A 21,652-nucleotide genomic window follows, 5' to 3' on the forward strand; every position below is an offset into this window, starting at 1 on the left:
AATTGGGGTGAGTCCTAGGACAGGACACCCCACTTCCCTGACTCTCTGTTTCTTGTCAAAAGAAGAGTCTGTGAAAAGGTGACCAACTCCACCCCTTGTAAGCAAAACACAGAAAGCAACTGTAATGACAGCTCATTCATCCGCCACATCAGCAAACGTAAAAAGCTTCCAGCCATGGTTGCTGCGTGCAGGTGGATACACAGGTGCTCCCCGTATATGGCTGGAGGAACTGGAAACTAGCGCCACCCTGTGGATGGCGACAAGGTAGATTCTCTGCAATTTAAAAAATGCTCATGGTTGGGCGTGGCAGCTCACGCCTGTAATCCCAGCACTTTGGGAGGCCGAGGCGAGTGGATCACAAGGTCAGGAGATCGAGACCATTCTGGCTAACGTGGTGAAACCCCGTCTCTACTAAAAATACAAAAAAAATTAGCCGGGCGTGGTGGCGGGCGCCTGTAGTCCCAGCTACTCGGGAGGCTGAGGCAGGAGAATGGCGTGAACCCGGGAGGCGGAGCTTGCAGTGAGCCAAGATCGGGGCACTGCACTCCAGCCTGGGTGACAGAGTGAGGCTCCGTCTCAAAAAACAAAACAGAACAAAAATCTCCAGAATAGGCAAGTCCGTAGAGACAGAAAGCAGAGGAGTGGTTGCCAGGGGCTGCGTACAGGGCCTGGGGGGATAGCTAAGGGGCATGTGTTATCTTCTTGGGCTACTGAAAGTGTTCTAAAAGTGACTGTATGATAGATGCACAACTCTGTGAATATACAAAATTCTATGGAATCGCACAGTTTAAATAGGTGAATGGTGTGACATGTGAATTATATCTTAAAGCTGTTCGATTCTTTTTTTTATGCTGAACACAAACAAGAATCACAAATCTCTTTGGACATGGCATTTCATTTCTTTTCTTTTTTTTTTTTTTCTGTTTTTGAGACAGAGCCTTGCTCTGTGGCCCAGGCTGGAGTGCAGTGGCATGATCTTGGCTCACGGCAACCTCCGCCTCCCAGGTTCAAGGGATTCTCCTGTCTCAGTCTCCCGGGTAGCCAGGATTACAGGCATGCACCACCACACCCATCTAAGTTTTGTGTTTTTAGTAGAGACGGGGTTTCACCATGTTGGTCAGGCTTGTCTCGAACTTCTGACTTCGTGATCCGCCTGCCTCGGCCTCCCAAAGTGCTGGGATTACAGGTGTGAGCCACTGCGCCTAGCCGGCATTTCATTTCTAAGAATTGTACCTACAGGTCTGTTTCCACATGAGCACAAGAACCTACTTACAAGGATATTCACAGTTGCTTGTTTGTTTGTTTTGGGCCCAGAGTCTCACTTTGTCGCCCAGGCTGGAGTGCAGGGGCGTGATCTCGGCTCACTGCAGCCTCCACCTCCCGGGCTCAAGCGATCCTCCCACCTCAGCCCCCCAAGTAGCTGGGAGTAAAGGCGCCCACCACCACGCCCAGGTAATTTTTTGTGTTTTTTGTAAAGACGGGGTTTCATCATGTTGCCCAGGCTGGTCTCAAACTCCTGAGCTCAAGCAAGCTGCCTGCTTTGGCCTCTGAAAGTGCTGGGATTACAGGCACGAGCCACTGCACTGCCTTAGCATTTTTTTTTTTAAATTATTCCAATAGTAATGGAATGGAAACAACCTAAGGCTCTATCTGCAAGGGACTGGTTGAAAGAATCATAGTTTTATTTAAACAATAAAACCAGGCCGGGCGCGGTGGCTCAAGCCTGTAATCCCAGCACTTTGGGAGGCCGAGGCAGGCGGATCACGAGATCAGGAGATCGAGACCATCCTGGCTAACATGGTGAAACCCCGTCTCTACTAAAAAATACAAAAATACTAGCCTGGCGAGGTGGCAGGCGCCTGTAGTCCCAGCTACTCAGGAGGCTGAGACAGGAGAATGGCGTAAACCCGGGAGGTGGAGCTTGCAGTGAGCCGAGATCCGGCCACCGCACACCAGCCTGGGCAACACAGCGAGACTCCGTCTCAAAAAATAAATAAATAAATAAATAAAAAATAAACAATAAAACCTTATGCAGCTGCAAAAAGGAGTGAGCTCCATCTGTACATTTTGAACCAAAACTATGGCCAAAATATACCAGTCAGTAGGAAAGGGCAGTGGGTGGGTGGAGGGGGAGGGTGGTCCAGAGCATCCTTCCATGGGTGAGTAATTTGTGTCTTTGTTTTGGGGTTTTTTGAGATGGGGTCTCATTCTATCACCAGCCTGGAGTACAGTGGTGCAATCATAGCTCACTGTAGCCTCCTACTCCTGGACTTAATCCTCCCACCTCAGCCTCCCAAGCAGCTAGGACTACAGGTGTGCACCACCACACCTGGTTAATATATATATTTTTAAAATTTTTAGTAGAGACAGGGTCTCACCATATTGCTCAGGCTGGTCTCAAACTCCAGGCCTCAAGTGATTCTCCCACCTCGGCCTCCCGAAGTGTTGGGATTACAGGAGTGAGCCAATGATGAGCTGAGTATTTAACTCTAGCACTGCCTGGCCCAGACTAAACTAGGCCAGAGCGCTGGGCCAGGGTCCAGGGGCGTCTCCAGTGGAAGGGTAGGGAGCCAGCTGGAGCAACCAACATCCAGGAACTTTTTTGTTTTTTTGGATGGAGTCTCGCTCTGCTCCAAGCTGGAGTGCAGTGGTGAGATCTTGGCTCACTGCAACCTCTGCCTCCCAGGTTTGAGTGATTCTCTAGCCTCAGCCTCCCGAGTAACTGGGACTACAGGTGCACACCACCATATGTGGCTAATTTTTGTATTTTTAGTAGAGACCTGGTTTTACCATGTTGGCCAGGCTGGTCTTGAACTCCTGACCTCAGGTGATCTGCCCGCATCGGCCTCCCAAACTGTTGGGATTACAGGTGTGTGTCACTGCGCCTGGTCGGAACTTTTGAAATCGCTTCACTTTTTTTTTTATCACCACAGTGATGTTGACAGATGAACATCAGCTGTGGGGCTAGAGAATGCCTCCTCTTTTTTTTTTTTTTTTTTTTTTTTTTTTTGGAGATGGAGTCTCTCTCTGTCGCCCAGGCTGGAGTGCTGTGGCGCAATCTCGGCTCACTGCAAGCTCCGCCTCCCGGGTTCACGCCATTCTCCTGCCTCAGCCTCCCGAGTAGCTGGGACTACAGGCGCCCGCCACTGCGCCCGGCTAATTTTTTCTATTTTTAGTAGAGACGGGGTTTCACCATGGTCTCGATCTCCTGACCTTGTGATCCGCCCGCCTCGGCCTCCCAAAGTGCTGGGATTACAGGCGTGAGCCACCGCGCCCGGCCAGAATGCCTCCTCTTATAGAAAAATAATATGTGTCTTTTCTTATATTTCTAAAATATTTCTGGAAGGAGACACAAGAAGCTTAACAGTGGGGAACTAGGGCCAGGCAAGAGCGGGAAGGCTTGGTTTTGTCGGTACGACCTTTAGCCACATTCAGGTTATGTCACTACATGCATAGGTTGCTGCAAAGTTTTTATTTCTGAATTCCAAAAATCAGAGCTGCTGCCTGCACCCGCCACACAGCAGGGCAGCTGCCAGGAGGGTCACATGAGCTCATGGTGACAAGAGGCCAGGCAGGACCTAAGAGGACAGGCTGGGAGGCCCAGGTCCCCATTGCAGCCACCGTCTGAATTTGTGTGCCAGCTGCCCAGCTGCGGAGTCATGCAGGCCGGGGAATTATGCAACCATGGTTGGGAAATGCAGCGGGGTGGGGGTGGGAGAGGCCTGAGACCCTGTGTCAATAGGCCACAAGAGGCCCGGCTGTTTGCAGCCTGGGTAGACAGCCAAGCTACGCTCCATTTCCAGCCCTTCCAATCCAGCCCTGGAGCCAACAATAGCTCCTGGGGCCTCCCACAGCGCCAGAGGCCAGAGGACAATTAGACCGAGAGGCAGCCCAGGCTCAGCCCCGGAAACACCTAAAGGGTTTTCTTTGGAGGGCTTGGTTAAAAGAATCATAGTTCATGCAAACGATGAAACATTATGCAGCCTCTGAAAAGGCGGAGGTCCACCTATGTACTTGTTATGGACTGAATCATGTCCACACCACCCCCACCTAAAAAGGTATGTTGAGGATCCAAACCCCAGGACCTCAGAATGTGACATTATTGGAAACAGGGTCATTACGGACGTAATGAGTAAAGATAAAGTCATACCGGAGTGGGGTAGGAGGCTAGGTGTGGCAGCTCATGCCTATAATCCCAGCACTTTGGGAGGTCGAGGCGGGAGGATCACTTGAGGTCAGCAGTTCAAGACCAGCCTGGCCAACTTAGTGAAACCCCGTCTCTATTAAAAGTACAAAAAAATTAGCCGGGTGTGGTGGTGCACGCCTGTAATCCCAGCTAGTTAGGAGGCTGAGGCAGGAGAATCGCTTGAACCCAGGAGGTGGAGGTTGCAGTGAGCTGAGATTGTGCCATTGCACTCCAGCCTGGGCAACAGAGTGAGACTCCATCTCAAAAAAAACAAAAAGGTTGCGGGGGCGGGGAAGTGGGGATTTTGGACACAGCTGCACACATAGGGAGCTGCCATATGAACACAAAAGCACAGATCGGGTGATGTGACTATGAACCAGGGAATGCCAAAGATTGCCAGAAAACCACCAGGAGCCCGGGGAGAGGCCTAGAGCCGATTCTCCCAGGACGAACCACCCTCGCTAACACGATGATCCCGGGCGTCTGGCCTCCAGGACCACAAGACGATCAATTTCTGTTGTTTTAGGCACTTGGTTTGTGGTACTTTGTTAGCCTAAGCAAACTAATGCAGCACTGAAACACAGCTGCTGTCAAAACGTGCTGTTTGGCGAAAAAAGTGGGGGCACAGGCTGGGCACAGCAGCTCATGCCTGGAATCCCAGCACTTTGAGAGACCGAGGAGGGTGGATCACCTGAGGTCAGGAGTTTGAGACCATCCTGGCCAACATGGTGAAATCCCATCTCTACTGAAAATAGAAAAATTATCCAGGCGTGGTGGCGGGTGCCTGTAATCCCAGCTACTCGGGAGGCTGAGGCAGGAGAATTACTTGAATACGGGAGGCGGAGGTTGCAGTGGGCTGAGATCGCGCCACTGCACTACAGCCTGGGCGACAGAGTGAGACTCCATCTCAAAAGAAAAAAAAGGGGTCGGGCACAGCACCCTGACACAGGGGTGATGAGCTGAGCACTTAACACCAAACAACCAGTGCCGCGCAGCCTGGGCCAACCTTGCAGCCCTGGGCCAGCATCCTGGGCTTTCCCTAGACCCTCAGCAGCCTCCTTCTGGTCTCAGCACCACCCACTCCAGCGTGTCCCTCACATGGCCCCTGAGGGGTCTTCTTGCTCCCAGAGCTGACTTTGTCCAGCCCCTGCTCTCAGCCCTCCCGCAGCTCCCCAGCACCCCAGGATAAAATCCCAACCTCCTAGGCTGGTGTGTGAGACTCCTCACCCCTCTGCAGCCCCACCACCAGAAGTGTCAACCCCTCAAATATGCCACCCCTTTCCTGCCTCAGGGCCTTTGCACCGGCTGTTCCCTCTGCCAGGAATGCTCTTCCCCCACATCTCCAGTGCTCATTCCCTCACTTCCTCAGGACTTTGCTCAAACATCCCCATCTCAGTCCACCCTCCTGTGAGCCCCTGCTTAAAGCTGTGTCCCTCCCTCCCCAGTCCCCTGGCTTATCTTTCTCCATGGCACTCATGGTTTTTTTTTTTTTTTTTTGACGGAGTCTCACTCTGTCACCCAGGCTGGAGTGCAGTGGTGCAATCTCAGCTCACTGCAACCTCCGCCTCCTAGGTTCATGCGATTCTCCTGCCTAAGCCTCCTGAGTAGCTGGGATTACAGGTGCCCACCACCACGCCTGGCTAACTTTTTTGTATTTTCAGTAGAAACGGTGTTTCACCATGTTGGCCAGGCTGGTCTCAAACTCCTGACCTCGAATGATCCACCCACCTCGGACTCCCAAAGTGCTGGGATTACAGGCGTGAGCCACCGCGCCCAGCTGCACTCATAGTCTACTAACAGGCCATGTGATTCCTTATTGACTTGGTTGGGGGCTCTCATTTTATCAGCTTCCCCAAGGCAGAGATGTCTGTGAGTCTCATGTCCTGCTCTGGCCCTAGTGCCTGCACACAGTAGGTGCTCAATAAACACTTGAGCAAAGAGATCAGGGCATCAATGGCCAGGTCCCCGGCTCTCCGTGGGTGCCCCCCACCCTGGCCTCCATGGGGCACACTCACAGATGATTTCCTCGTGGGTGAATCCCAGGACCCGCAGCGACTCCAGCGTCTCCTGGAAGAGTTCCCGCTCCTGGCCAGGAGAGGATGATGGCCCGTTGGTCAGGAACCGGTACTGGGAGCAGGGTTCGAGGAGGAGGTCAGCTGCAGGGGCAATGAGCGGGGTCAAGGTCAAGGGTGGGCTGTGGAGTCGGACTCATCCTGGATTCATCGGTGGCAATCCCAGGACATGCCACATCCTCTCTCTCAAGCAGGCAGAGGCCTTTACTCCCAAGTATGGTGGGAAGGGTCGGGGGTGGAGTGGGCGTTTAGCACCTATGAGACCACCACTCTCTCTCTCTCTTTTTTTTTTTTTTTTTTTTTTTTTTTAGACGGAGTCTCGCTCTTGTCGCCCAGGCTGGAGTGCAGTGGCCGGATCTCAGCCCACTGTAAGCTCCGCCTCCCGGGTTCACGCCATTCTCCTGCCTCAGCCTCCCAAGAAGCTGGGACTACAGGCGCCCGCCACCACGCCCAGCTAATTTTTTTGTATTTTTAGTAGAGACGGGGTTTCACCGTGTTGGCCAGAATGGTCTCGATCTCCTAATCTCGTGATCCGCCCGCCTCGGCCTCCCAAACTGCTGGGATTACAGGTGTGAGCCACCGTGCCCTGCCTTTTTAAAAATTTTTTTAGAGACAGGGTCTTACTCTGTTGCCCAGGCTGGAGTGCAGTGATGCAATCACGGCTCACCACAGCCTCAAACTCCTGGGCTCAAGCAATCCTCCCACCTCAGCCTCCCACATAGCTGGGACTACAGCTGTGTGCCACCACGCCCAGCTTATTATTATTATTATTATATTTTATAGAGATGGAGTCTCACTATGCTGCCCCGGCTGGATTGGAATTGCTGGGCTCAAGCAATCCTCCTGCCTCGCCCTCCCAAAGTACTGGGATTGCAGGCATGAGCCCCCGCCCATCCTACACCACTCCTCTTTGCTCCCTCCGCAGGGACTTTCGAGTCTCTAGAAGTGCCCAGAGCAGGCAGGGGCCACTGGTTGGCAGAAGCAGGGGGGCTGCAGGCCCAAGTCAGCACAAGTCATGTGATGGCAGGGGCCGGCGCCCAAGGACATGCGGTCTCAAAGGCCACAGTGAGTGGGAACCTGGATGAGGAGGGGCTACGTGGCCGCAGGAGGCAGGAAGCGGCCTCAGCCACCAGGAGGAAGGAGCCAGGAGCACAGGGAGCCGCAGGGCAGTGCCAGCCACTGCAAACAGAAGCCAAGGGCGCTTGGGCAGCCAGAGGGCAGGAGGAGCAGGGACAGGAGGACTCCGGCAGGAGCCGTGGCCTAGGAACCAGAGCAGAGGGGAGCACGAGGCAGCAGGAGCCGAGAAGCAACACAAACCAGCGTCGTCAGGAACCAGGAAGAGCCTCAGCAAAGCCGGAGTCACCCGCCGGAGTGAGGAGAAGCCGCGCGAGAGAGAAGCCACGGAGCTTCGGAAGCGAGCGTGAGCAGGAGCCACCAGGCGGCGGGGGCTGCGTGGCCGTGAACAGCGGGCGCGAGCCAGACCCGGGACAGAGCTGGAACCAGAGCGCAGCAGAACCCACCGTGCGACAGACGCCACTACGCAGGGAGAGCCGGGGCTGCGGAAGCCTCATGTGAAGTCAGTGTTTGACGGATATTAGAGACCCACCTCTTGCTTCCTCCCCAGAGGGGGTCCCCCAAGAGACGAGGTACCCACCCTCTCCCTGGTGAGCAGGGTGAGACAGGGCGGCACTGACCTTTGAGTTGCTCTCCAGCGCCCCCCAGCAGCTGGTAGAAGATGTGGAAGCTGCACTCGTCCTTGGCCTGGCGGATGGCCCGCGACTTCTCCAGCAGGTCTGGTCACAGCGAGTCAAGGTGCTAGATAGAGGGGAAGGGACGGCCCAGACGCTGCCAGGCCACTACAGGAGCCTGCCCTGCCCACGCTGCCTCCTTCTCGCCTGTGGAGCAGTGGAGTCGTTCACAGCCCAGGCTAGTGACTTTGCCACTAACTGGATGAGCAGCCGTGCTGATGTCATGTAAGCACCTGTGCCTCAGTTTCCTCATCTACCTGTTCAAGGGGCTCAAAAAGTAACACCTTTATGAGACCTTCCTCTCTCTCTCTCTCTTTTTAGAGACAGGGTCTTGCTCTGTCTCTAAAAAAACTCATCAACCCTGTGGGTGCAGTGGCTCACATCTGTAATCCCAGCACTTTGGAAAACCGAGGCAGGTGGATCACCTGAGGTCAGGAGTTCAAGACTAGCCTAGCCAACATGGTGAAACCCCATCTCTACTAAAAATACAAAAATTAGCCAGGTGTGATGGCAGGTGCCTGTAATCCCAGCTACTCTGGAGGCTGAGGCAGGAGAATCGCTTTCACCTGGGAGGAGGAGGTTGCAGTGAGCCAAGATTGCGCCATTGCACTCCAGCCTGGGCGACAGAGTGAGACTTCGTCTCAAAAACAAAACAAAACAAAACAAAAAAACCCCTCATTGATCCTGGATGAGTTGCTGTGAGGATAAATGACTTATCGTGCATGAAGCACTCTGAACAATGCCTGGTTCAAAGTTACCCGCGGGTGAGAATGTCTCCTGCCATTAGTACTCTCCCAGCCTCAGCTTCCCCATGCAGATACCTCAGCTCCCATCTTCAACCAGACTGTCTCTGCATGCTCTCCCTCCTAAGAAAGTCACGTGTCAAACTTACATATTAAAAGGTGGCAAGACTCTTGTTTTTTGTTTTTTAGATGGGGTCTGGCTCTGTTGCCCCGGCTGGAGTGCAGCAGCACAAGGCAGAGCTCACTATAACCTCCGCTTCCCCAGCTCAAGCGATACTCCCACCTCAGCCTCTTGAGTAGCTGGGACTACAGGTGTACACAACCATACCTGGCCAATTTTTAAATTTTCTTTATTTTAGTAGAGATGAGGTCTCGCTATGATGCCCAGACTGGCCTCGAATTCCTGAGCTCAAGCGATCCTCCAGCCTTAGCCTCCCAAAGTGCTGGGATTATAGGCATGAGCCACTGCACCCAGCCAAGACATCTTATAGTAAAACAAAACACCAGACACTTTGCTTAACCCTTCAAACTCCTGGCCTCAAATGACCTACCTGCCTTGGCCACCCAAAGTACTGGCATTACAAGCTTGAGCCACCATGCCTGGTCACTAATTTAATCACTAATTGCTAATAACAATAGCTTGTTCTTGAGTGCCTGCTATGTAGCAGGTGCTGTGGCCAAGCATTTAACTCCAAAATCCTCCAAGCCCCTCTAGGGTAGGTTCTATGTTCCTTCTCCTTCTACAGAGGGAGAAACTGAGGCAGGGAAAGGCCAAATCACGTACCCAAGTCCCCAGAGTCTCAAAGTGGCAGAACTGGGATTTGAACCCAGGTTGGTACGACTTCTTGGCCCATCCTCTTAATTTCTGCACTCCCAGAGTGCTTGTGTTTTATCGTTTAATTTCCTTTAAACACCCATATGCCGTCTGAACAGAAAAGGGTGAACACAGCCGGCCTGAGATGCTCCCCTGGAAAGGCCTGCTGGCCAGGTGGGCCCCTGGCTAACGTCTGGGGACCTGGATTTCAGGAGGGTTCCAGCATCCTCTAACAGGATGAGAGGGGTTCGCGGGGCCTAAAGGGTTTGTGCAAACACCGTGGTTTACACTGATCACCTGCTTTCCTCCTGGGAGTGTGGAATTTAGGTTCATACTAAGGGCAGGAGGATGGGGGGAACAGGCAGGGACGTGACCAGCCCCCAACGAAAACCCTGACACTGAGTCTCTCTGCGCTTCCCTGGGACAGCATTTCATAGGTGTTGCCCCACCTGGTGTCCTGTGCGCCTCTGCTGGAGAGGGTTCTAGGAGCCTGTGCCTGGTCCCCGGGGGACATGGCCCCACATGCCTTTTCCCTTTGCTTACACTGCTCTATGTCATTTCACTGTCATGGGTCACCATGAGTGCCACTGCAGGCTGAGTGCTGGGACTCCCCTTATGGCTGAACTGGGTGGACGCCAACCAACCACCCCATAGCAAGGCTGTACTGGCCTCATACACACCAAAAGTCTCACCCTCCCCTCCCCATGCAGATGCCGCCTGAGCACCCGGTCCCATCTGAGTAGCAGGGAGGGGGTCCCTGCGGTGGGAGGTGCTTCCCATACTCAGTGCTGTCTGAAAGGCTGCCCCCTCGGCTGCCACCCCCCTGGGCTGTGACAGGATACAGGTCTCAATGTTGGCGCCCACGATGTACCCGGCAACGTCGAAGTTGATGCGGATGAATTTGCCCTGGGAGAGACCAAGGTGGGTGGGCTTCAGTGGAGGGTCCCCTTCCCGGCTCAGACCTGAAGAACAGCCCAAACCCCACACCCACTGCTCCCAGAGCTGGGGCTGCCTCCGCGCTTCCTTGCTGCCTCTACCTGACCCCCATCCTGTGGTGAGTCCCCAGCGAGGGACTCCGTGGGAATTCAAGGTCTTGGCTCCTTGGACTTCTTTCCCCAGCCCCCGGTCCCCAGCTGCTCCTCCCTTGGAATCAGGCACCCAGCCTCCAGCCCATTCTCACTCAGACCCAGGGATCCAGGCCCCCAGCCCCTCCTCCCTCAGACTCAAGAGTCCAGGCCCCCAGCCCCTCCTCCCTCAGACCCAGGGGTCTGGGGCCCCCAGCCCCTCCTCCCTCAGACTCAAGAGTCCAGGACCCCAGCCCCTCCTCCCTCAACAGATCCACATGTCTTTCCCCCTGAAGTCCACTCCCAGGTTCCCAGTTCCTGTATCCCTGACACAGCCAGCACTGCCCACTCCTGGCACTCACGAATCGGGAGGAGTTGTCATTCTTCACCGTCTTGGCGTTGCCGAAGGCCTCTAGGATGGGGTTGGCCTGAAGCAGCTGCCGCTCCAGCTCACCCTGCCAGGCACAGGAGATGATGCGTGAGATCAGTGAGGATGGGGCAGGAGGCAAGGCCAGCCCAGCTCAGGCTGTGTCTCCAGTTGGTTGAGTATCTGTGTGTGAGGGGCCTTTGTGTGTCTGGGTGTGTGCCCACTTCCCGTATCCGGGTCTTGCCCATCTGTCTATTGTGAGGGGAAGAGGGAAGCATCTCTGAGACGTATTGTTAAGTGGAAACCAAATCAAACCAAGCCAAACAAAAAAACAAGTTGCAGAACAATGTCTACAATGTTATCCCATTCATAAAATATGAATTAAGGAAGAAACACCACAAAACAAGACTCTTAAATCTACAGATATATACATGTTTATAAACATATGGAGAAAGGTCTGCAAGGATGCACACCAAACTGTCAACAGTATAAGGTGCTCCAAGGAAGGGGACTGAGGGGAGGAAACAGGAATTTCATTTCATCTGATTTGTTGTTGTTACAATGAATATGTACTCATGTGTTGCTTGTAGAAATTCTGGAGTGCAGTGGCATGGTCATAACTCATGGCAGCCTCAAATTCCCGGGCTTAAGGAATCTTCTCACCTCAGCCTCCTGAGTAGCTGGGACTACAGGCAAGTGCCACCATGCCCAATTAATTTTTAAAAGTTTTAGTAAAGATGGGGTCTCACTCTGTTATCTAGCCTGGTCTTGAACTCCTGGCCTCAAGCAATCTTCCCACTTCAGCCTTCCAAAGTTTTGGGATTATAGACCTGAGCCACCAAACCCAGCCTAGAATTTTTAACTAAGGCAAAAATCTGTATCACCTATGTAAAGTGCTTCAAGCAGTCTGGCACATAATAGGCCTTCAAAAAATAGTGGGTTCCTAGCCCTGCCAGGCTACTCCTTGGCAGGAACCCTACTCCAAACTTCCCTCCAAACCCCTTGGTGTCAGAGCCTGGCACACAGTAGGTGCTTCGTAAATGGCAGCCTATGTGTGTTTTCTCAGTCCACGTCTTGCTTGTGTTAAGATGACATGATCTAGCTAGGTGGATGCTTTGTCAAATGAAAAAAGATACACAAAGTGAAGGGCACACGACTTGGCACACAGAAGAACACGGGGCATGCGTGTATTTCCCTTGCTACACTGTCCACTCTCTGGTTGTGTGCACGCAGCGTCTGTGGGACCCGGCTGGACATGTTTAGTAGATCAGTAATAAGTGGTAGTTTCGTTCTCTGGATTGTTTCATGTTGGTGTCTGTAGCCCGTCTGCACACACACAGCAGGGCCTCCATGAACAGCAATGGGGGGGACAGGGGGATCCCTGGCAGGTGGGACCACTGCTGCCTTGGGCCCTGTCTACCAAGAAGATCATGCACTGGGTGGCTGGGAAGGCATTAGGGGCAGCAAGACTGGAGGTGATCCCCTGCTACTCACATAAGACACGGTGCTGACGGAGGCCTGAGGAAGTCACGGGACACGAGACACGGACCAGGACACAGCACATGGAACGTGGACAGACACACAGGTGAACCGGTGATCTCGGGTGGTGGCGTGGGGGGTGGGGGAAGGGGAACTGGGGAAACCGGGCGTGTGGAGTAGGGTGGCCTGGGGGACCACACGCCTGGGTTTGAATCCCACTCTACCTCCTTTATTTAAAAAAATTTTTGTAGAGATGGGGTCTCACTGTATTACCCAGGCTGGTCTCGAATTCCAGGGCTCAAGTGATCCTCCTGCCTCGGCCTCCCAAAGTGCTGGGATTACAGGCGTGAGCCACCGTGCCCGGCCCCCACTCTACCTCTTCCTGGGTGCGTGACCAACAACTGACTCACCCCTCCCATGCCTGGGTTCTTCATCTTCAGCGCAGAAAAACAGCACCCACCCCACCCAAGGGGTAAGTAAGGCAGTGGGAGAACAGGGCTTGGAACAGTGGGGGGCACCTTGTAACATTCACTTAGACGACAAACCCGGCCATCATGATCACCTAAAATCAGGCTTGACACAGTAGGTGCTCAGAAAATAAAGCACCTACTAAGCACTAGGAGCCATTCCGAGAGCCAATGAGACCAAGACTGACCCTCACACCTCTGTGTCCCCCTGACTCTGCTTCCAGCCCCACCCCAGGCACACAGTAGGTGCTCAGGTGGCACAGGCATCCAGGAGAAGGTCCTCCATGAGGGGAAGAGGCAATCGTGAGGAAAGCCCAAGATGGAAGGGGTGATGCTGTGGCAGGGCCCAGGAGGTGTCCCAAGGCTGGGGTGCTTACGGGGACACCCGGCTCCTTCCTGCCCTTTGGCGACGATGCCACATGGGCGAGGTACTGGATGACCTTCTTGGTGTTTTCCGTCTTCCCAGCTCCAGACTCTCCACTGTGAGGATGACAAGGGGAAGCAAAGGGGTTGGCAGTGACCTCGGGCAAGCTCCCCACCTGCCCTGCCCATTCCAAACACAGCCACGCCCCACCCGGACTCCTCCCTCCTCCTCCAGGAAGTCCTTCCAGATTACTCACGTGCAGAGAATGGACTGGTCCTCACGATCTGTAGGGGACAGAGTGGGGGGATATGTCATTTGAGAGAGTCTCTAGCAGGGCCCTCTGGTCCCTTACACTCACTGCTGCCTTTTTAAAATTATTCCCAAGGAGTGAGGAAAAGCTTGGGTCTTGATGTGTAACACTCCTGGATTCTAATTCCCCATCCAGCTCAGCCCCTTGCTTGCTGTGTGACCCTGGGAAAGCAGGCGCCCCTCTCTGACCTTTGGTTTCCCCACCTGTACAATGGAGACAGCCTCCCTCAACTGAAAAGAATAGGATTCACTCAGCAACCTCAACATGAGACCCTACTGTGTGCCGCCTCATGCTGGGCGTGTAAGATTCAAAGACAGGAGCGAGGTCCTGTGATATAAGGTGTCTACCCCAGCGCCTGCCCTGGGCCTCACACAGCCATTCCACAACCGCATGCTGACCACCTACTGAGCGCCAGGCATGGAGGGGAGTGGGGAACTGGCAGGGTGTGTGACCCTACAGAGCTTTCACTTAAGATGCAGGGGACAAAAACCTACAATCAAATAGCGATTAGCACTGGGAAGAAAACTAAATCAGGAATAGAATAAAGCAGTGGTTCTCTTTTTTTTTTTTTTTTTTTTTTTTGAGACGGAGTCTCGCTCTGTCGCCCAGGCTGGAGTGCAGTGGCCGGATCTCAGCTCACTGCAAGCTCCGCCTCCTGGGTTTATGCCATTCTCCTGCCTCAGCCTCCTGAGTAGCTGGGACCACAGACGCCCGCCACCTCCCCCGGCTAGTTTTTTGTATTTTTTAGTAGAGATGGGGTTTCACCATGTTAGCCAGGATAGTCTCGATCTCCTGACCTCGTGATCCACCCGTCTCGGCCTTCCAAAGTGCTGGGATTACAGGCTTGAGCCACCGCGCCCGGCCAAAGCAGTGGTTCTTAAACGGGGGCAATTATGTCCTCTATTCCCGCCAGAAGACACCTGGCAATGTCTGGGAGGCATCTTTGCTTATTACCTGAGAGAGGGGAGTTCCATGGACACTGAGTGGGTAGAGGCCAGGGGTGCTGCTAAACACCTACAATGCCCAGGACAGCCTCCTACGACGAAGAATCATCCAGCCCCAAATGTCCATAGACCCAGGATTCCAAAACCCTGGTGTTAGGTAATAAGAATCGACTTGGGGGAAGGAGCAGGGAAGGCTTCTCAGAGGAGGTGGCATTTCAGGTAGAGGGCACAGCCAGGGGAAAGGCTCTGAGTCAGGGATGTTTGAGAGACAGAAAAGCCAGTGAGGTTGTGGGATGGAGCAGAGATGGCAAGTGGTGTGATGGGTTTTAAAGCCGTGATTAGGCTGGATGCAGTGGCTCACGCCCGTAATCGCAGCACTTTGGGAGGCCAAGGCCAGCAGATCACCTGAGGTCAGGAGTTCAAGACCAGCCTGGCCAACATGGTGAAACCCCGTCTCTACTAAAAATACAAAAATTAGCCAGGCATGGTGGAGCCGCCTGTAATCCCAGCTACTCGGAAGGCTGAGGCAGAAGAATCGCTTGAATCTGGGAGGCGGAGGTTGCAGTGAACCAAGATCGTGCCATTGCACTCCAGCTGGGCGACAAGAGTGAGACTCCATCTCTAAATAAATAAATAAAATAAGAGTCTGAATGTTTTTTAAAGCAGGACAGACATCCTCTGGGTTTTTTAAAGCAGGACAGACATCCAGTAGGACCTCAGATTTGGCAGCCTGGTGTGGGGGACCATATGCACACGGATTCACCGCCCAGCTGTCTCTCTGACTTGCTGCGTGACCTTGGGCCAGTCTCTGAGTTGCTTTGTGCCTGTTTTCCCATCTGAAAAATGGGGCTCAAAACAGCTGCCATCTCACAGGGCTGTAGTCAGAGCTCAGAATGTTCAAAACGCACCCAGCACGGTGCACAGCACAGGAGGAAATATAACACACAGTGTGGCATACAGGGAGGCGGTGGTCGGGGGCCCTGGGTTCGAATCCCACCTCAGCATACACCCACCAGTGTGACCATGGGCAGCGACTGCTTTGCTCTGTGCCTCAGTTTCCCCACCCAGAAATCAGGGACAAGGAGATAACCTATTTCATAGATTTGCTATGAGGTTAAATGAATTAATCCGGCAGAAACTGATAGACCTGCCAGGAGAAATAGATGAATTCACTATTCTACCTGGAGACTTCAATATTTCCATTTCATACTCCCATTTAATATGCATATTAAATAAGCATGTTAGGCTGGGCGCGGTGGCTCATGCCTGTAATCCCAGCACTTTGGGAGGCTGAGGTAGGTGGATCACCTGAGGTCAGGAGTTCAAGACCAGCCCGGCCAACATGGTGAAACCCTGTCTCTACTAAAACTACAAAAATTAGCTGGGTGTGGTGGCATGTGCCTGTAGTCCTAGCCACTCGGGAGGCTGAGGCAGGAGAATGGCTTGAACCCGGGAAGGTTGCAGTGAGCTAAGGTCATGCCACTGCACTCCAGCCTGGGTGACAGAATGAGACTATGAAAAAAAATAAATAAATAACAGCATAATATGTTTACAATATTATGCTATTTAATATACCATTTAATTTAATATGTTATACTATTTAACACATTAATTTATTATACTTATTGAATATGCATATTAAATAGGTATAATGTATTATATCAACATTACACGTATATAATAATAAATATAAAGTATAATGAAATAAAAATGAAGTATAATAAAACAAAATAAAGTATAATAAAATAATACACTTATTGAATATGCATACTAAATAAGCATAATATTTTCACAATATTACACTATTTAATTATATACATTTAATAATTTGTGTTTAATATGCATATTCAATAAGTATAATATATTCATATTCAGGCCCTGAGGTAGGACTGGATTAGGGATGTTGGACAGGAAGGTGAGTGAGGCTGGGGTGCGGGACAGAAATGGTGAGTGGCACAGACGGGTTTGAAGCCATGACTGAAGGGTCTGAATGTTGTGTACTATTACACGGGGTTTTTCCTTTTTTAACAAAAACTTTTTTTTTTTTTTGAAACGGAGTCTCATTCTGCAGCCCAGGCTGGAATGCAGTGGTGCCATCTCCGCTCACTGCAAGCTCCGCCTCCCGGGTTCATGCCACTCTCCTGCCTCAGCCTCCCGAGTAGCTGGGACTACAGGCGCCCACCACTTCGCCTGGCTAATTGTTTTTGTATTTTTAGTAGAGATGGGGTTTCGCCAGGTTAGCCAGGATGGTCTCGATCTCCTGACCTCGTGATCCACCCACCTCGGCCTCCCAAAGTGCTGGGATTACAGATGTGAGCCACCGCGCCGGCCTATTATATGTTATATGATATAAATAGATATAATTTTTAAATATTTAATAGATATAAACAAATAAATACTAAATATTTATTAAAATAGATGAAATATATCAAATATATAATAAGGACATTATATATATAATAGATGATAATCACGTAATTTTGCCAAGACTGATCTATTTTGTCATGGTGTGAATGGCGGCCCCTTGGATGGATACCCTTGTTCAGTGTACAACCTGCCCAGCTGTACACAACTGCCTTGTGCTGCCATCTGTCTAAGAGGCTACATTTACCCATGACAATGGAGATCAGATCTACAATTCAACAATAAGTGTTGAATGAATGAATGAACACTCTGGGAATTACTGTCTCAAGGGAAATGTTCACAGAAGCCCCACACCCAACCAATATTGTTCAGAGAAAGAGTGAACAGAGATCTTTAAAGCATCTCCATACCGTTTTCAATAGTGGTTGTACTAGTTTACATTCCACCAGCAGTGTAAAAATGTTCCTGTTTCACCATATCCACACTAACATCTGTTATTTTTTGATGATTTAATGATGGAAAACGGTATGGAGATTACTTAAAGAACCAAAAGTAGATCTATCATTTGATCCAGCAACCCCACCCTGGGTATCTACCCAGAGGAAAAGAAGCTATTATATGAAAAAGACACTTGCACACACATGTTTATAGCAGCACAATTCACAATTGCAAAAATATAGAATCAGCCTGAATGTCCATCAACCAACGAGTGGATAAAGAAATTGTGAGATGTGTGTGTGTGTGTATGTATATATATATACATACACACACACACACATATATATATGAGTATTCCATGGTGTCTATACACACACACACATATATATCCCATCATGTGTGTGTATCTATATCTATATCTGTATCTATAGTATATATAAAGGGAGAGTATATATCCCACGGTGTGTGTATATATATATTTGTTATATACACCATGGGCTATATATACATACATACACCATGGAATACTACTCAGCCATAAAAAGGAATGAAATAATGGCATTCACAGCAACCTGGATGAAATTGGAGACCATTATTCTAAGTAAGGTAACTCGGAAATGGAGAATCAAACATCGTATGTTCTCACTTATAAGTGGGAGCTAAGCTCTGAGAATGCAAAGACATAAGAATGACACAATGGACTTTGGGGACTCAGGACGAAGGGTGGTGGGGGGGTGGTGAGGGATAGAAGATTACACATTGGATGCAGTCTACACTGCTCTGATGGCAAGTACACCAAAATCTCAGAAATCGCCACTAAAGAACTTTTCCATGCAACCAAACACCACCTGTTTCCCAAAAACTATTGAAATAAAAAATAAATAATTTTTTCTTTTTGAGGCAGAGTCTCACTGTGTCATCCAGGCTGGAGTGCAGGGGCGCGATCTCATCTCACTGCAAGCTCCACCTCCTGGGTTCATGACATTCTCCTGCCTCAGCCTCCCGAGTAGCTGGGACTACAGGCACCCGCCACCACGCCCGGCTAATTTTTTTTTGTATTTTTAGTAGAGACAGGACTTCACCTTGTTAGCCAGGATGGTCTCGATCTCCTGACCTCATGATCCGCCTGCCTCGGCCTCCCAAAGTGCTGGGATTACAGGTGTAAGCCACTGCGCCTGGCCAAAAATTAACTACTTTATTTAAAAATAAGAAAAGAGGCCAGGTGTGGTGGTGCACACCTATAGTCCCAGCTACTTGGGAGGCTAAGGCACGAGAATCGCTTGAGCCCAGGAGGCAGAGGTTGTAGTGAGCCAAGATCGTGCCACTGCACTCCAGCCTGGGTGACAAAGCAAGACTCTGTCTCAAAATAATAATAGGCCAGGTGCGGTGACTCAAGCCTGTAATCCCAGCACTTTGGGAGGCCGAGACGGGTGGATCACAAGGTCAGGAGATCGAGACCATCTTGGCTAACCCTGTGAAACCCCGTCTCTACTAAAAAATACAAAAAAAAACTAGCCAGGCGAGGTGGCGGGTGCCTGTAGTCCCAGCTACTCGGGAGGCTGAGGCAGGAGAATGGTGTAAACCCGGGAGGCGGAGCTTGCAGTGAGCTGAGATCCGGCCACTGCACTCCAGCCTGGGCGACAGAGCGAGACTCCGTCTCAATAATAATAATAATAATAATAATAATAATAATAATAAATAATAATAATAAAGAGACAGTGAACATAGAGATAGGTAAAAAGACTCTGGGACCTGGCACCTCACCCACTCAGGCCTCTACTTGTGTTCCCTCCAGCCCCATAAGAAGCCCCGCAGAGTCAAGTCCCCAAGCTGTCATTTGACCTGGACTCTGGCTTCCGGCAGCCCCAGGTCAGGCCCCCGTTGAAGAGCTCCTCGATGGCCCGCAGCCCCGCCCAGCACTCACCCTGCAGCATGCTCCGATAGGCCCCCTCGGTCACTGCGTACACATGAGGCGGCACCTCGTGGCGCTTCTTGCCCCGGTACATCTCCACAATGGCTTCTGTGTAGATGGGAAGCTGCTTGTACGGGTTGATGACCACACAGAAAAGGCCGGAGTATGTCTGCAGTGGGTGAGAGGAGAGAGGGTCTCAGATCCCTGCCCACAGCCTGAAAGGCGTCATGGGGCCACTGAGGAGGTCGTGCATTGCACAGGGGCATCTGCACATGGTATGTTTACACCATAACAATACAGACTTGAAGGTTTTTTATGAGCATTTTCAGGCTGATGGTAGCAAAGAATCTTTCCAAATTGCACAAAGGCACTGTCTGGGTGAGGATTTACCCTGAGAGAACAAGGCCTTTGCAGCCAGCCAGACTTGGGTCACAGCCTGTGGTTGCCTGGACTCACCCACAGGAAATGACCATGTGCGAGGTGCCTGGTTGAGGCACTCTTTGTAGCAGCAAAAGACTGGAAATGACCTGAATGCACCTTCATATGACGGATTCCTACAAAGCTCTTGTGTATAGACATGGGACTATCTTCAAATCAATATCGAGTAAAAGGAGGTGAGTTGAGGACTGTGTGAGGAGCGACAATTTGCATTAGAAAGGTTGGAAGAGGAATCTTTTTTTTTTTTTTTTTTTTAAGACGGAGTCTCGCTCTGTCGCCCAGGCTGGAGTGCAGTGGCGCGATCTCGGCTCACTGCAAGCTCTGCCTCCTGGGTTCACACATTCTCCTGCCTCAGCCTCCCAAGTAGCTGGGACTACAGGTGCCCACCACCACACCTGGCTAATTTTGTGTATTTTTTAGTAGAGACAGGGTTTCATTGTGTTAGCCAGGACGGTCTCAAGCTCCTGACCTCATGATCCGTCCACCTCGGCTTTGCAAAGTGTTGGGATTACAGGCGTGAGCCACCGCGCCCGGTAGGAATCTTTTTATATATTCACTTGAATATGCATGGAATATCTCTGGAAGGGTGCCTGTGGTATCTGCAATAACCGAAAGGCAACAGGAACATACCTGCAGTTTCTAGTGATAATAGACACATAACAGTTCTGCTGAAATAACCGTGCCTAGTCTTTTTCTTTTTTTTCTCTTTGAGACAGGGTCTTACTCTGTTACCCAGGCTGGAGTGCAGTGGTACAATCATGGCTCACTGCAGCCTCCACCTCCTAGACTCAAGCAATCCTCCCACCTCAGCCTCGAGAGTAGCTGGGATCACAAGTGTGTGTTGATCCACTAGGTTGATTTTTCGTATTTTTAGTAGAGATGGGGTCTCACTACGTTGTCCAGGCTGCTCTTGAACTCCTGGGCTCAACTAATTCTGCCACCGCAGCCTCCCCACATACTGGAATTACAGGCTTGGGCCACCGCACCCGGTGTATTTTTTTTGTAGACACGGGGTCTCTCTATGTTGCCCAGGCTGGTCTCGAACTCCTGACCTCAAATGATCTGCCCACCTCGGCCTCCCGAAGTGCTGGAATTAGAGGCGTGAGCCTCCACACCCAGCCTCAGGACTCTGTAACAGTTTAAGAACAAGTCCAGCTCACAGGGGTAATCATGTAGGCAACAGGGGTTCAACACTCACAGAAGCAGTTAGATATAACTAGAGAGCTAGTTAGCCACTTAGCTAAACCAGCCAGAGAGCTGACTAGCCAAGCTCTCTAAAGTTAGCTAGCTAAACTAGGCAGAGAATTATCGCTTAGTGGCTTAGCTAGTTAGCTACTCTGGACTTTGAAGCCATCTGGGATTCAAATTAAGATGTGTTTTCCAGCTGTGTGTGACAAAGTAGGGTAACCTACTCTGCTAGCTACCCAGCTAGCTGGTTTCTAAGCTGGTTAGCAGCAGGACTATCTTTTTCTTTTGTTTTTTAGAAACAGGATCTCACTTTGTCACCCAGGCCGGAGTGCAGTGGCATGAACACAGCTCACTGCAGCCTCTACCTCTTGGGCTCAAACAATCCTCCTGCCTCAGCCTCCTCAGCAGATGGGAGCACAGGTATGCACCACCACGCCTGGCCAATTTTGTAAATTTTTACTTTTTGTGGAGATCAGATCTCACTATGTTGCCCAGGCTGGTCTTGAACCCCTGGGCTCAAGTGATCCTCCCACCCCGGCATGCCTGGGGTTACAGGCGTGAGCCACTGTGTCCGGCCAGCAGGACTGTTTTAAGCTCCCAGGGAGCTTGGGCTTCTCAGGCAGAGTAGGGTGTGGCCACCATAGGCTGCCTGGTCCCAGGTGCCAACCTTCTAATGGTGGGAGGGTGGGTGGCCTGGGTGGCCGGCCAGGAGCGGAACAACCGGTTTGCTGGGTGTCTGCCCTCCCCGCCTGAA

At 51.4% G+C, this 21,652-nt stretch overlaps 1 protein-coding gene across 3 annotated transcripts in view; it reads right to left on the reverse strand.

Moving 5' to 3' along the window:
- MYH14 (myosin heavy chain 14) overlaps nt 1–21,652 on the reverse strand; it is a 102,956-nt gene that overhangs the window by 69,278 nt on the left and 12,026 nt on the right. For 2 of the 3 annotated variants that reach the window (XM_037991972.2, XM_037991974.2), the window contains exons 3-10: nt 19,285–19,441; nt 13,561–13,588; nt 13,318–13,420; nt 12,489–12,512; nt 10,990–11,082; nt 10,406–10,469; nt 7,953–8,051; nt 6,202–6,342 (exon numbers count right to left, since the gene is read on the reverse strand). In XM_037991972.2, coding sequence (XP_037847900.1) covers nt 6,202–6,342; nt 7,953–8,051; nt 10,406–10,469; nt 10,990–11,082; nt 12,489–12,512; nt 13,318–13,420; nt 13,561–13,588; nt 19,285–19,441 — 709 coding nt within the window. The remainder of the gene's footprint in view (nt 1–6,201; nt 6,343–7,952; nt 8,052–10,405; nt 10,470–10,989; nt 11,083–12,488; nt 12,513–13,317; nt 13,421–13,560; nt 13,589–19,284; nt 19,442–21,652) is intronic. The other variant, XM_037991975.2, reaches the window with a different exon arrangement.

Source organism: Chlorocebus sabaeus, chromosome 6 (assembly GCF_047675955.1).
Source record: "Chlorocebus sabaeus isolate Y175 chromosome 6, mChlSab1.0.hap1, whole genome shotgun sequence".
NCBI classification, from domain to species: domain Eukaryota; kingdom Metazoa; phylum Chordata; class Mammalia; order Primates; family Cercopithecidae; genus Chlorocebus; species Chlorocebus sabaeus.